We start from the raw sequence: 15,640 nt of genomic DNA on the forward strand, positions 1-15,640 counted from the left end.
TGGTCACAGCTTTTCTTCCAAGGAGTAAGCATCTTTTAATCTCATAACTGCAGTCACCATCTCCAGTGATCTTGAGCCCCCCAAAATAAAGTCTCTCACTGTTTCCGTTCTTTCCCTATCTGCCATGAACTGACTGGACCAGATGCCATGATCTTCATTTTCTGAATGTTGAGCTTTAAGCTAACTTTTTCACTCTCCTCTTTCATTTTCATCAAGAGGCTGTTTAGTTCCTCTTCACTTTCTGCCATTAAGTGTGATATCACCTGCATATCTGAGGTTATTGAGATTTCTCCTGTCAATCTTGACTTCAGTTTGTGTTTCATAAAGCCCAGCATTTCTCATGATGTATTCTGCATATAAGTTAAATAAGCAGGGTGACAATATACAGCCTTGATGCACTCCTTTCCCAATTTTGAACAGTCCATTGTTCCATGTCCAGCTCTGTTTAGATTTCTCATGAGGCAGTTAAGGCAGTCTGGTATCCCCGTATCTTTAAGAATTTTGCAGTTTGCTGTGATCTAAAGAGACAAAGGTTTTGGCGTAGTCAATAAAGCAGAAATAGATGTTTTTCTGGAACTCTCCTGCTTTTTCTACGATCCAACGGATGTTGGCAATTCAATCTCTGGTTCTTCTGCCTTTTCTAAATCCAGCTTCAGTGGCTGGAAGTTCTTGGTTCACATACTGTTGAAGCCTGGCTTGGAAAATTTTAACCACTACTTTGCTAGCACATGAGATGAGTGCAACTGGGTCGTAATTTGAACATTCTTTGGCACTGCCTTTCTCCTTTCTTAGGAATGAAAACTGACCTCTTCCAGTCCTGTGGCCACTGCTGAGTTTTCCAAATTTGTTGGCATATTGAATACAGCACTTTAACAGCATCTTCTTTTAGGACTTGAAATAGCTCAGCTGGAATTCTATCACCTCCATTAACTCTGTCCGTAGTGATGCTTCCTAAGGCCCCCTTGACTTCACATTCCAGGATGTATGGCTCTAGGTGAGTGATCACACCACTGTGATTATCTGGGTTGTAAACATCTTTTCTGTACAGTTCTTCTCTGTATTGTTGCCACCTCTTCTTAGTATCGTCTGCTTCTGTTAGGTCCATAAGATTTGTGCCCTTAATTGTGCCCATCTATGCATGAAATGTTCCCTTGGTATCTCTCACTTTCCTGAAGAGATCTCTAGAGATCTCTTTCCCATTCTATTGTTTTTCTCTATTTCTCTGTACTGACCCACTAAGGAAGACTTTCTTATCTCTCCCTGCTATTTTCTGGAACTCTGCATTCAGATGGTTATATCCTTCCTTTTTTCCTTTGCCTTTAGCTTCTTTTCTTTTCTCAGATATTTGTAAGGCCTCCTCAGACAATCATTTTGCCTTTTTGCATTTCTTCTTTCTTGGGGATGGTCTTGATCACTGCCTCCTCTACAATATCATGAACCTCTGTCCATAGTTCAGGCACTGTCTACCAGATCTAACCCCTTGAATCTATCTGTTGCTTCCACTTGATAATTGTAAGGGGTTTCATTTAGGTAATACTTGAATGGTCCAGTGGTTTTCCCTACTTTTCAATTTAAGTCTGAATTCTGAAATAAGGAATTCATGATCTGAGCCACAGCCAGCTTCTGGTCTTGTTTTTTCTAACTGTATAAAGTTTCTCCACTTTCAGCTGCAAAGAATATAATCAATCTGATTTTGATATTGACCATCTGGGGACATCCATGTGTTCGATCGTTCCTTTTTGTGGGAAAAGGGTGCCTTCTATGACTGGTGCTTTCTCTTGCCAAAACTCTATTAGCCTTTGCTTGCTTCATCATTTACTCCAAGGCCAAACTTGCCTGTTACTCCAAGTATCTCTTGACTTCCTATTTTTGCATTCCAGTCTCCTGTGATGAAAAGGACATCTTTTTTGTGTGTTAGTTCTAGAAAATCTTGCAGGTCATCATAGAACTGTTCAGCTTGTTTGTCACTAGTGGGTGGGGCACAGACTGTGATTGTGTTACTGTGATACCAAATGGTTTGCCTTGGAAACAGAGATCATTCAGTCATTTTTGAGACTGCACCCAAGCACTGCATTTCAGACTCTCTTGTTGACTATGAGGGCTAACTCACTTCTTAACAAGTCTGTAACAAACCGAAAATTTTTCAGGCCCAGATTCCTCACAGTGAAGGCACATGGCTCTTGATGACCCTATCTCCATGACTTTGCTTGGTGCAGCTCTTATTAAAGCTCTTGGATTTCCTATCTTACGTCTTCTGGGATGAAATCATATATGTGTGTACTGGTTTGGGCTTAAGGGTCCACCACCATGAATTTGTGTACTACTGCCTTAGCAGGATCTCTTTGCTGAACAGCCTTCTTTGATAGTTATATCCTTCTCACCTTACACACTGGGTTTGTGATCAAAGGGCCACTCCCATAATAAACAAAATGCCCTCAGGTTCATTCTTCCATTGTTTCAGAGAATAGTTCCTGGTTTTAGTCGAGACTTAATCTTCCATTTTTTGATGAATAGCTCTTGGATTTTGGAGGCATCTCAGTTGAGATGCTGGGGGCAAAATAATCTCATAATATTACATCACCTCTTTTGTGATCTCTCAATTGTCCCGGACAATAGGGCCTTGTTTATGATGGTTGACCAGTCCCACAACTGCCTTCATGAACAGTTTCAAGCTACTGCTCAGATGGTGATTCACACCAATCTTCTTATCAATGCCAGCCAAACTCTCAGGTTCCCTCTCAAACACATTTTATTTCTTTTAATATGTTAGGCTGAGAACTTTCAAATTTTAACTTATGAATTCTTTTTGAATAACAATCCCACCAAATCCCATCAAATCATTTCTCTTTTTTAAAGGATACGAGGCCACTATCACTGCACTACAAAAGATGCCAGAGAAAAAAGAAACTTACAAGCAATATCACTGATTAACATAGATGCAAAAATCCTCAACAAAATTCTAGCAGAGAGAATCTGACAACACCATCAAAGAATCATACACCACAACCAAGTGAGATTTATCCCAGGGATGTAAGAACCTTCAATATATGCAAATCAATCGATGTCATACACCACACAAATAAATTAAAGAATAAAACCCAGAAGACCAGCTCAATAGATGCAGAAAAAACTTCGGACATAATCATACTTCCATTTATGACAGAAACTCTCCAGAAAGTAGGCACAGAAAGAACCTATGCCAACATAATAAAAAGCCATGTACAACAAACCCACAGCAAACATTACTCTCAACTGAGAAAAAGTGAAAGCATTTTCTCCAAAATCAGGAATAAGAGGTATATGCAAGATGACAGTGAGAGAAGGCACAGAGTCTATGTCTCCCCATGCCTAGGATGCCTTCCAGGTGCTGGTGGGGGACCTCCTGAGGACAGGCTGATGGGTGGAGCCCCAGAGGAAACCAGGTACCAGACAGAGGAGTGTGGAGAAAGCTCAACACCTAGGGACCATCAATTGAGGGTCTGTTGTAGAGGAAAGGAGTTTTGATGCCTTTTTGCTGGGAGCAGCAGTACTTGCTCCATCAGGAAGGGGAGGGATCTATGAGGAGATAGAAAGATCCACTAGGGAACCCCCTGGGGTTCTGCCTTCACTTGATCCTGGGGAGTTTTCTGGGCCCCAGGGCCCCTGGGCCTCGGCTCTCTGGGGCCTCTCCTCCCTCCGATGGAGTCTTCTTCCCTCTGGGGCACCCTAGCTCTTCAGGGATCCCTCTGAAAAGGCCTTGTGGATGAGAGAGGGAGGGAAGGCTCCTGCTGGCATAGAAAGAGAACAGCTGGGCTTTAGGAGGCACCTGAACAAGGCACTGCCTACTGTCCCCTTCTTATCCCCACTCGGCCCTGGGGATCGTCTTAAGGTGCCCAGGCCAAGCCCTCCATCCTTAAGGAACACTTCCTACCTTTGGAACCCCCTCCACCCTCCAAGGCACCCAACTAAGCCCCACTCCCTGCTCCTCCCTCCAAGTTGAGGCCCCTGTCATCCCAGAGCCTGCTTCTAACCTCCAGGGTTCTCCTACACTCTCTCATTTCCTCCTCCCTCCAGGGTCCACATCCTATACATGGCCCCTCACGCCTCCATGGGCTCTGACGTCTGGACCTGGCTCTCTGGGATTCAGGAGACCCCTCTACCTTCTCTTCTCCTTCCAAGGGCCCCTTCTACCCTCCAGCAACTGTCCTCCAGAGCCACCTCCGAGGGCACCTCAGTCTATGCAGGTGCTACCGATGCAAGAGGGAGGGGAGACAGAGCAGGGCTGTCCAGGGAGGAGTTCCTCCAGGTGTGGAGGAGCAGGGAATCCTTCTGGTGTTCTTCCATCCAGGGCCCAAGGGAGCTTCCTGGGGGCCTGGCTTTATGCTTATACCCCAAAGCCGGAGACACTGCAGAGACCCTCTTAGCTGGGTGGAACATGGCTCGCCCCCACCCCCACCCAGGACCCTCTCTGAAGGCTTGGGTCCTGGGTCAGAAACCCACCCCTACCTAAACACTCCTAGCACCTATGTCATTCCCCACCTAAATCCCACCCTTCACAGCCTAATTTTTTCAGCCTTTTGGTGTTTGGGGTTTCTTTCAGAGTTTTTACTACTGGTGGAGTTCCATTTTCCCTCCAGAAGTTGCTTCTTACATAGTCTTATTTTTTGTACTATTTCTGTTAGTTTTCTAAAATTATTTGATTATTTTTAAATCTTCATTATTATTCTGCTCCCTGGTAAACAATTTGCCTGCAATGCTGGAGACCCCAGTTCGAACCCTGGGATGGGAAGATCCCTGGAGAAGGGATTGGCTACCCATTCCAATATTCCTGGCCTTCCTTGGTGGCTCAGCTGGTAAAGAATCCACATTCAATGCGGGAGACCTGAGTTCAATCCCTGGGTTGGGAAGATCCCCCAGAGAATACCCACTCCAGTGTTCTGACCTGGAGAATTCCATGGACTGTATAGTTCATTCGGTCACGAAGAGTCAGACACAACTGAGCAACTTTCACTCATTTTTATTTTTAATTTATATATATATATATTTTTTCTCTCTCTTTGCTGTTAAGTCTGGTGTTACCCTTCAAGGGTTGTTATCTTTTATTCATTTATTATAGTTGTTCTGCCTTTTTTTTTTCCTGTATCTTCAATGTTCTCTCTTTTTTTTTTCCTTTTTCTGCATCCCATGGCTCGTAGGATCTGGCTTCGCATGCTAGAGACCTGGCCCAAGCCCCTGAGGTATGAGCGCTGAGTCTAAAGTGCTGGAAAACAAAAAACCTCAGACCTCAAGGAATATTAATTGAAGTGAGCTCTCCCATAAGTCCACGTCTGAACACCAAGACCCAGCTCTAACCACTGCTGGAAACCTCAGGCCAAACAACTAGTAAGACAGTTTGTTCAGTAAACTGAACATAGTCCCTCCCATCTAAAAAACAAGAAATAACAAAAAATAAGTTAAAGATGAAGATGCAAGATAAACATCTATCAAGAAAAAGACAAGGGTGCCCAATCTCACTACTATTATTCAACATAGTTTTGAAAGTCCTAGTCACAGCAATCAGAAGAAACAGATATAAAAGGAATCTAGATTGGAAAAGAAGTAAAATTTTCACTGTTTGCACATGACATGATACTATACATAGAAAAGCCTAAAGATGCCATTAGGAAATTACTAGATCTAATCAATGAATATAGTAAATTCACATGATAAAAAACACAGAAATGCTTTGCCTTCCAATACACCAACAATGAAAACTGGAAAGAGAAATTAACGAAATCATCCTGCAACAAAAAGAATACAATGCATAGGAATAAATCTACTTAAGAGGCAAAAAGCCCTTAGGCATAAAACTGTAAGACACTGATGAAAGAAATAAAAAACAATATAAACAGAGGGACAGATATACCATGTTCTTTGATTGGAAGAATCAGTATTATGAAAATGACTCTACTGTCCAAGGCAACCTACAGATTCAACACAAAACCTATCAAGCTACCAATGGTAGTTCTCATAGAACCAGAACAAAAAAATTACACAATCCGTATGGAAAAACAAAAGATCCCAAATAGCCAAAGCTATCTTGAGAAAGAATGGAGCTGCAGGAAATGGAGCTGAAGTAACAGACTTCAGACTATAAAGCTAGAGTTATCAAGACAGTCTGGTACTGGCACAAAAGCAGAAATAGACCAATAAAACATGATAGAGAGTTCAGAGGTAAACCCACACATCTATGAGCACCTTATCTTTGACAAAAAAGGCAAGAATATACAATGTAGAAAAGACAGCTGTTTCAATAACTGTTATTGAGGAAACTGGACAGCTCTATGTTAAAGAATGAAACTAAAACAATTTCTAATAGCATACACAAAAATAAACTCAAAATGGATTAAAGATCTCAATTTAAGGTCAGATACTATAAAACGCTCAGAGTAAAACATAAGCAGCACACTCCCTAACATAAATTATAGCAAGATCCTCTATGACCCACTTCCTAGTGTATAAGAATGAAAACAAACAAACAAAAAAAAAACATAAGTAGGACCTAATTAAACTTAAAGCTTTGCACAGCAGAGGATACTATAAACTAAAGTGAAAACTGTGAGAATGAGAGAAAATAATTGAAAATGAATCAATTGACAAAGGATTAATCTCCAAAATACATAAGAAGCTCATGTAGGTAAATATCAGGGAAACAAGACAGCTCAATCAAAAAGTGGTCAAAACACCTAAGCAGACACCTCTCCAAAGAAAATAGAGATGGCCAACAAACATATGAAAAAATGTTCAACATCACTAATTATCAGAAAAACGCAAATCAAAATTCAATGAGGTATCATCTCACACTGGTCAGAATGACCATCATCAAAAAGTCTACAAATAAATGCTGGTGAGGACATGGAGAAAGGGGAACTCTCTTGTACTATTAGTGGAAATGTAAACTGATACAGTCAGTATGGAGATACCTTAAAAAATGAGGAATAAAACTGCCACAGTTCACTTCAGTCACGCAGTCATGTCCAATTCTTTGTGACCCCATGGATCGCAGCATACCAGGCCTCCCTGTCCATCACCAATTCCTGGAGTTCACTCAGACTCACATCCATCTAGTCAATGATGCCATCCGGCCATCTCATCCTCTGTCATCCCCTTCTCCTCCTGCTTCCAATCCCTCCCAGCATCAGAGTCTTTTCCGAGTCAACTCTTCGCATGAGGTGGCCAAAGTACTGGAGTTTAAGCTTTAGCATCATTCCCTCCAAAGAAATCCCAGGGCGGATCTCCTTCAGAATGGACTGGTTGGATCTCCTTGCAGTCCAAGGGACTCTCAAGAGTCTTCTCCAACACCACAGTTCAAAAGCATCAACTCTTTGGTGCTCAGCTTTCTTCACAGTCCAACTCTCACATCCATACATGACCACTGGAAAAACCATAGCCTTGACTAGATAGACCTTTGTTGGCAAATGTCTCTGCTTTTCAATATGCTCTCTAGGTTGGTCATAACTTTCCTTTCAAGGAGTAAGCATCTTTTAATTTCATGGCTGCAGTCACCATCTGCAGTGACTTTGGAGCCCCCCAAAATAAACTCTGACACTGTTTCCACTGTATCCCCATCTATTTCCCATGAACTGATGGGACCAGATGCCATGATTTCATTTTCTGAATGTTGAGCTTTAAGCCAACTTCTTCACTCTCCTCTTTCACTTTCATCAAGAAGGTTTTTAGTTCCTCTTCACTTTCTACCATAAGGGTGGTATCTGCCACATGACCCAGCAATATCACTACTAGGCATATATCCTGAGAAAACCACAATTCTAAAAGACACAGGTACCCCAATGTTCACTGCAGCACTATCCACAACAGCCAGGACATGGAAGCAATCTAAATGTCCATCAGCAGAGGAATGAATAAATAAGATGTGGTCCATATATACAACAGAACATTACTCAGACATAAAGAATGAATTTCAGTCAGTTCCAGTGATATGAACCTAGAGCCTCTTACACAGAGTGAAGTAAGTCTTTAAAAAAATAATTATTTACTAACACATATTTGTGAACTCAAGCAAAATGGTACTGATGAACCTTTTTCATGGAAGGAAGGGAGATGCTGACATACAGAAATGAGAATGGACTTGTGCACACAGTGGGGAAAGGAGAAAGTGGGATGAATAGAGACATCATTAATAACATCACTATTATTTTCACTCTCCTCTTTCATTTTCATCAAGAGGCTTTTTAGTTCCTCTTCACTTTCTGCCATAAGGGTGGTGTCATCTGCATATCTGAGGTTATTGATTTTTCTCCCAGCAATCTTGATTCCAGCTTGTGCTTCATCCAGCCCAGCGTTTCTCATGATGTAGTCGGCATATAAGTGAAATAAGCAAGGTGACAATATACAGCCTTGACATGCTCCTTTCCTGATTTGGAACCAGTCTGTTGTTCCATGTCCAGTTCTAACTGTTGCTTCCTGACCTGCATATAGGTTTTTCAAGAGGCAGGTCAGGTGGTCTGGTATTCCCATCTCTTTCAGAATTGTCCACAGTTTACTGTGATCCACACCATCAAAGCCTTTGACATAGTCAATAAAGCAGAAATAGATGTTTTTCTGGAACTCTCTTGCTTTTTCCATGATCCAGCAGATGCTGGCAAGTTGACCTCTGGTTCCTCTGCCTTTTCTAAAACCAGCTTGAACATCTGGACTTTCACGGTTCACATTATTGCTGAAGCCTGGCTTGGAGAATTTTGAGCATTACTTTACTAGTGTGTGAGATGAGTGCAATTGTGCGGCAGTTTGAGCATTCTTTGGCATTGTCTTTCTTTGGGATTGGAATGAAAACTGACTTTTTCCAGTCCTGTGGCCACTGCTGAGTCTTCCAAATTTGCTGGCATATTGAGTGCAACATTTTCACAGCACCATCTTTCAGGATTTGAAATAGCTCAACTGGAATTCCATCACCTCCACTAGCTTTGTTTGTAGTGATGCTTTCTAAGGCCCACTTGACTTCATATTCCAGGATGTCTGGCTCTAGGTGAGTGATCACACCATCGTGATTATCTTGGTCATGAACATCTTTTTTTGTACAGTTCTTCTGTGTATTCTTGCCACCTCTTCTTAATATCTTCTGCTTCTCTTAGGTCCATACCATTTCTGTCCTTTATCGAGCCCATCTTTGCATGAAATGTTCCCTTGGTATCTGTAATTTTCTTGAAGAGATCTCTAGTCTTTCCCATTCTGTTGTTTGCCTCTGTTTCTTTGGATTGATTGCTGAGGAAGGCTTTCTTATCTCTTCTTGCTATTCTCTGGAACTCTGGATTCAGATGCTTATATCTTTCCTTTTCTCCTTGGCTTTTCACTTCTCTTCTTTTCACAGCTATCTGTAAGGCCTCCCCAGACAGCCATTTTGCTTCTTCGCTTTTCTTTTCCATGGCAATGGTCTTGATCCCTGTCTCCTGTACAATGTCACAAACCTCATTCCATAGTTCATCAGGCACTCTATCTATCAGATCTAGTCCCTTAAATCTATACCCCGTGTCCAAGATCAGCGGCAGCGCCCAAGAGGAGCTACCCCGCATCCAAGGTCAGGTGCCGTGAGTGCCAGGATGCCATGGCGCAGAAGTGGCCAAGAGGAGCTACCCCCCAGCCTGAGGTCAGGGGCAGCGGCCAGGAGGAGCTACCCCACTTCCGAGGTCAGGGGTGGCGGCCGAGAGGAGCTACTTCGCATCCGAGATCAGGCGTGGTGGCCATGAGTGCCAGGCTGCGACAGCGCAGGAGCGGCCGGGAGGAGCTACCCCAGGTCCAAAGCCAGGGGCGGCGGCCAGGAGGAGCTACCCGACACCGAGGCCAGGGGCAGCGGCCGAGAGGAGCAACCCCACATCCAAGGAGCGGTGGCTGCTGGAGCAGGAGGGCCGAGAGGAGTTACTCCACATTCAAGGTCAGGAGGGACGGCGGTGAGGAGATACCCCTCGTCCAAGGTAAGGAGCAGGGGCTGCGCTTTGCTGGAGCAACCTGAAGATATACCCCATGAGCAAGGTAAGAGAAACCCAAGTAAGATGGTAGGTGTTGCAAGAGGGCATCAGAGGGCAGACACACTGAAACCATAATCACAGAGAACTTATCAATCTAATCACAACCAGTCCATTCTGAAGATTAGTTCAGTTCAGTTCAGTCGCTCAGTCATGTCCAACTCTTTGCGACCCCATGAATCGCAGCACGCCAGGCCTCCCTGTTCATCACCATCTCCCAGAGTTCACTGAGACTCACGTCCATCAAGTCCGTGATGCTATCCAGCCACCTCATCCTCGGGGATTTCTTTGGAGGGAATGATGCTGAAGCTGAAACTCCAGTACTTTGGCCACCTCATGCGAAGAGTTGACTCCTTGGAAAAGACTGATGCTGGGAGGGATTGGGGGCAGAAGCAGAAGGGGACAACAGAGGATGAGATGGCTGGATGGCATCACTGACTCGATGGATGTGAGTCTGAGTGAACTCCAGGAGTTGGCGATGGACAGGGAGGCCTGGTGTGCTGTGATTCATGGGGTTGCAAAGAGTCGGACATGACTGAGTGACTGAATTGAACTGAAGTGGATCACAATAGGACCACAGCCTTGTCTAACTAAATGAAACTAAGCCATGCTATGTGGGACCATCCAAGATGGGTGGGTCATGGAGAGGTCTGACAAAATGTGGTCTGCTGGAGAAGGGAATGGCAAACCACTTCAGTATTCTTGCCTTGAGAACCCCATGAACAATATGAAAAGGCAGAATGATAGGATACTGAAAGAGGAACTCCCCAGGTCGGTAGGTGCCCAATATGCTACTGGAGATCAGTGGAGAAATAACTCCAGAAAAAATGAAGGGATGGAGCCAAAGCAAAAACAATACCCACTTGTGGATGTCACTAGTGATAGAAGCAAGGTCCGATGCTGTAAAGAGCAATATTGCATAGGAACCTGGAATGTTAGGTCCATGAATCAAGGCAAATTGGAAGTGGTCAAATAAGAAATGGCAAGGGTGAGCGTTGACATTCTAGGAATCAGCGAACTAAAATGGACTGGAATGGGTGAATTTAGCTCAGATGACCATTATATCTACTACTGTGGGCAGGAATCCCTCAGAAGAAATGGAGTAGCCATCATGGTCAACAAAAGAGTCCAAAATGCAGTACTTGGATGCAGTCTCAAAAACAACAGAATGATCTCTGTTCATTTCCAAGGCAAACCACTCGATATCACAGTAATCCAAGTCTACGCCCCAACCAGTAATGCTGAAGAAGCGGAAGTTGAATGGTTCTATGAAGACCTACAAGACCTTTCAGAACTAACACCCAAAAAAGATGTTCTTTTCATTACAGGTGACTGGAATGCAAAAGTAGGAAGTCAAGAAACACCTGGAGTAACAGGCAAATTTGGCCTTGGAGTACGGAATGAAGCAGGGCAAAGGCTAAAGGAGTTCTGCCAAGAAGACTCACTGGTCATAGCAAACACCCTCTTCCAACAACACAAGAGAAGACTCTACACATGGACATCACCAGATGGTCAACACCGAAATCTGACTGATTACATTCTTTGCATTCAAAGATGGAGTAGCTCTATACAGTCAGCAAAAACAAGACCGGAAGCTGACTGTCGCTCAGATCATGAACTCCTTATTGCCAAATTCAGACTTAAATTGAAGAAAGTAGGGAAAACCACGAGTTCTCGTGGTTCAGGTATGACCTAAATCAAATCCCTTATAATTATACCTGATGCTACTGACCCTCTAATATGTGTAGTAAGAACATACAATATTTTCTTTCTAGTATTTTGCAATAAACAGAGTAACATTAGACTAACAAACCCATAAGGCATTTTAGAACATTCCACAAGATATCATTTTTTAAAAAAACAATCAATACCAGCTATAGTATATACATATACACGATGTATATTTTAAATGTACATCTGGTTATATACAAAGCTCAATCCTGGAGAATATATACAGCTATTTGTGTATCATAAAACTGAATTCCTTTCATTTACATAAGCATAAAGTTGTTATGTTCTGTAGAAAAATGTCTGTATACTTTAGAGATGCAAACTGAATTATTTAGGTGTGAAGCACCATATATCTGCAACTTATATGTCAATTATCAGGGTAAAAAATTCTATACATGAATGTGCAAATATCTGTACACACACACATACGTATCTGCTGCTGCTAAGTCGCTTCAGTTGTGTCCAACTCTGTATGACCCCAGAGATGGCAGCCCACCAGACTCCTCCATCCCTGGGATTCTCCAGGCAAAAATACTGGAATGGGTTGCTACTTCCTTCTCCAATGCATGAAAGTGAAAAGTGAAAGTGAAGTCGCTCAGTCATGTCTGAGTCGTTTGCAACTCCATGGACTGTAGACTACCAGGCTCCTCTATCCATGGGATTCTCCAGGCAAGAGTACTGGAGTGGGTTGCCATTTCCTTCTCCAGTATATACATATTTTCACATATTAATATATATAGAAATATACATATAGAGAGAGAGAAAAGAGAGGAGACAGAAATGTTCATTAGATACTGAGTTCATAGATGCTTATTGTACTATTTCTTTCCAATTTTCTGTATACTGGAATACTCTTCAAATTAAAAATATGAGAATATAATTTTTCCTATAATAAAAACTATATTCTCTTCAATTTAAAATTTAAATTTGAGAGAAAAATGCAACAAGAGATGGGAACACACAGGGAAAACTGAGGCCACTTAAGGAAATGGAACAGAAGCTTTCCAACATTCAAAGTTAAAAGAAAAAAACATTTTTAACAGTGACACATGTATTGTAAGTCCCAAAAAGGCTTACCCAGTTCTATTTTAAACGGCCTTTCTAACTAAGTAAACTTTACTATTTCAGATTTCTAAATTAAAAGAAAATAGGCCCACATATGCACACAAATGGTGGTAACTTCTGATACAATTATCAGATAGATAAATAACTTTTCTGGCAGAGGATATGATTCTGAATTACTTACAGAGGTTATTTCCACTAAGTAGACATTGCTTGCACCTGCTAATACTCAAAAATAACTGCTGACTCACTAAAACCTCTAACCCCTCCCAAACCAAGTTCACAGAGTGCAAAAAAATTATTATGAACAATTCAAGTGAGGTATTTTCTCTACAAGTATAATCAAATATTTCCCAGCATACATTAACGTAGCAAGTATTTAACTGTATTATACATGTAATTCTTTCCAACAAAAACAGAATCATACTTCAGTTTTGTAACTTGCTTTTACATTTTACCTTAATTTGTGACAAGACAGTTTATTTCATGCTATCCAAGATTAAACTAGATGCCGAAAAGATTACCTACAACTGGAAGATCAATGTTCGAGGAATTTCTAGAAATCATTAGCCAATTCACTCTTATATAACACTTTCTATATTTTAGAGAATATGTTTGCTCATTCAATGTGTACTACAATGTTTGCTCATTCAATGTGTACTACAATGAATGAACAGAAGTGTTTTTTATTCTATACATTCATTACGTCTCTCTAGATTAAGAACTGTGAGTCAGAATATGCAAAACTAGGAGCAAAGCTGTTAACTGACAGACAACTGCTTGGTTTTGGATATGGCACTAGCTATATAATAAAAAGAAAAGTAGTGACCTACTTACAAATATACTAAATCTGTTTATAGGAAGGAAGATTTCAAATGACTACCTACGAAGATTTGCTGTGAGTCTATTTTGTAAAGTGAAAAGGAATAAGTAACTCCAACCTATCCTACCTACTTTTCCTGACATTTTCTTCTGCCTCTAATGGACTAATTTCAAATTAATAATATAAACAAGTCACCTGTTGTGTGTGAATATGATTTTTCCATGCCAAATATGCCACATATTGCTACTAGAATCACTGCCTGGGAACATCAATGGTAAAGGAAAGCTCTATGGCCATTTCGCAAGTCCAAAAATCCTGTTTACTTGAGGCCACAGTCTCTAGAGTACAAGAACTGTCTTGGACAACTTAATAAGCAAGTTCTGGAAAATGTGGATGACAAACATTAAAAGCCGATACTGTTGTGTGATAGCAGTGGCTCCATCTGAATTTTTTTAAGCATGTTGGCTAAGCAGTACTAAGTTTACAGCATTACACACACAAGTCTATGGGAAAATGTTAGGATCTGCCATTTTTAAGCCAAATACGTATTATCACTGGGCAAATTAAGATTCCACTATTTTTCCCAACAGAAAAGAAGTGTTCTACAAGTAAAAGGCAACAATAATAAAGCACTACAAACACCACATAATCCAGTAACAGCTATCAGTACAAATATTTCTTAAGACTTTGTTCTATATAATCCCTAGTATTACATTTATGTAAACATGAATGGGTTGCGTGATTTTATTTGGTTTTAAGTACGTATGTTTACAGTCAAGTTAAGTTCCACGACTAGTTTTATGCTTGTAAATAGTTAAAGAAAAACAATAGTTTCCGTTATCATTTGGCTCAATATAGGCACCTTATTCTATTCCAGTTTGAGAAAAATCTGAACGTCTTATTAATATACTCGACCAGTACTAGGGAAAACATCGACTGAGTAGTTAACAATTAATTAGTAGCTGCTGAAATTCACAATTCTTACAGTTGTGACATCAAGTTCTTTACGAATATTTACAAATAGTAGTGATTCACCGTACCTTTCTCTGTTTTATTTAAAACGTCAGTATTTTCTCTAATATGGTTATAATATAACTTAATTTCAAGAGAACCAGACCCCACACCTCTCTTTTGACACTGGGGCTTCAATTTGGGGCCGCAGTATGGGTAACAAGTTTATACAAACAAAACAAGATGAGTCCATTACCTGAGTCTCGTAGTCTAGCCAGTTCCCGGCGACGTTTCTTTCGTTTTTCCTTCTTCAAGGCGGCTCTGTATTTTTTGTGGCTGGGAAACCGAAACATACACCATCACTGGTCACACTTCCAATACGGTCTGGAGGCCCCCTTTCCACTGAGTCAAGTGCAGGAAAGTCTCTCTAGTACTAGGTAATGAAATCTGGGTTTTTATATTCGGGTTACAAAACCGTCTCGCCTATCTACCCTCAGCCATTAAGTCTCCATTCGCAGTTTTTATTCTCGCCTTCCTGAGCCCATGGACGCCAGTTAGTGCCAGGAAGGCGCCGGCTTGTTTGTCCCACGCTGCGTGTGCAGCCTAGTCTTTTCCTGGTTTGTTTCTTTTCAGTCACGTCTCCCAGTCAGCTTACCTCTGTGTCTTGGGAAATGGCTCAAACGTTGTCACCTTATCCATGCCCGACCGCCCGCACCACTAAGCCGAGAGGCGGGCCTAACGGCGGAAACGACCATGCGCAAGCGCAGGCAAAAGCGGAAGTCTGAAGCTTTCTTCCCTTCGTTCACTTTCTGTTGAACTATCGAACGCGTCTTTTCGGAAATTTACTGTGCGGTTGTTTCCACACTCTGGAGTTAGTATGTCTCTACCAAGCACTTCACTGATGATTTGTTCTGAGGCTATCGTGGGTGTCTTGTGGCCAACACGCGAAAATGATCTGTCGAGTACCACTTCACTCTTACTACGCAGTACTACTTCAGCCTCCACTTGAGCCTCAGCTCCTTCCGCCGCTCCACCTATCGGCGCCTCATAAAAAACTTCAGATTCCGTCCCCTTC

General features: G+C 41.8%; 1 protein-coding gene across 1 annotated transcript in view; it reads right to left on the bottom strand.

The window, feature by feature from the left end:
- LOC128071020 (U2 small nuclear ribonucleoprotein auxiliary factor 35 kDa subunit-related protein 2-like) overlaps positions 1–14,936 on the bottom strand; it is a 41,844-nt gene extending 26,908 nt beyond the window's left edge. Inside the window, exon 1 of the mRNA XM_052664016.1 lies at positions 14,822–14,936. Within this exon, the coding sequence (XP_052519976.1) occupies positions 14,822–14,918 (97 nt within the window). The 5' untranslated portion in view covers positions 14,919–14,936. The remainder of the gene's footprint in view (positions 1–14,821) is intronic.
- Between the last annotated feature and the right edge of the window lie 704 nt (positions 14,937–15,640).

Source organism: Budorcas taxicolor, chromosome Y (assembly GCF_023091745.1).
Source record: "Budorcas taxicolor isolate Tak-1 chromosome Y, Takin1.1, whole genome shotgun sequence".
Lineage (NCBI taxonomy): Eukaryota > Metazoa > Chordata > Mammalia > Artiodactyla > Bovidae > Budorcas > Budorcas taxicolor.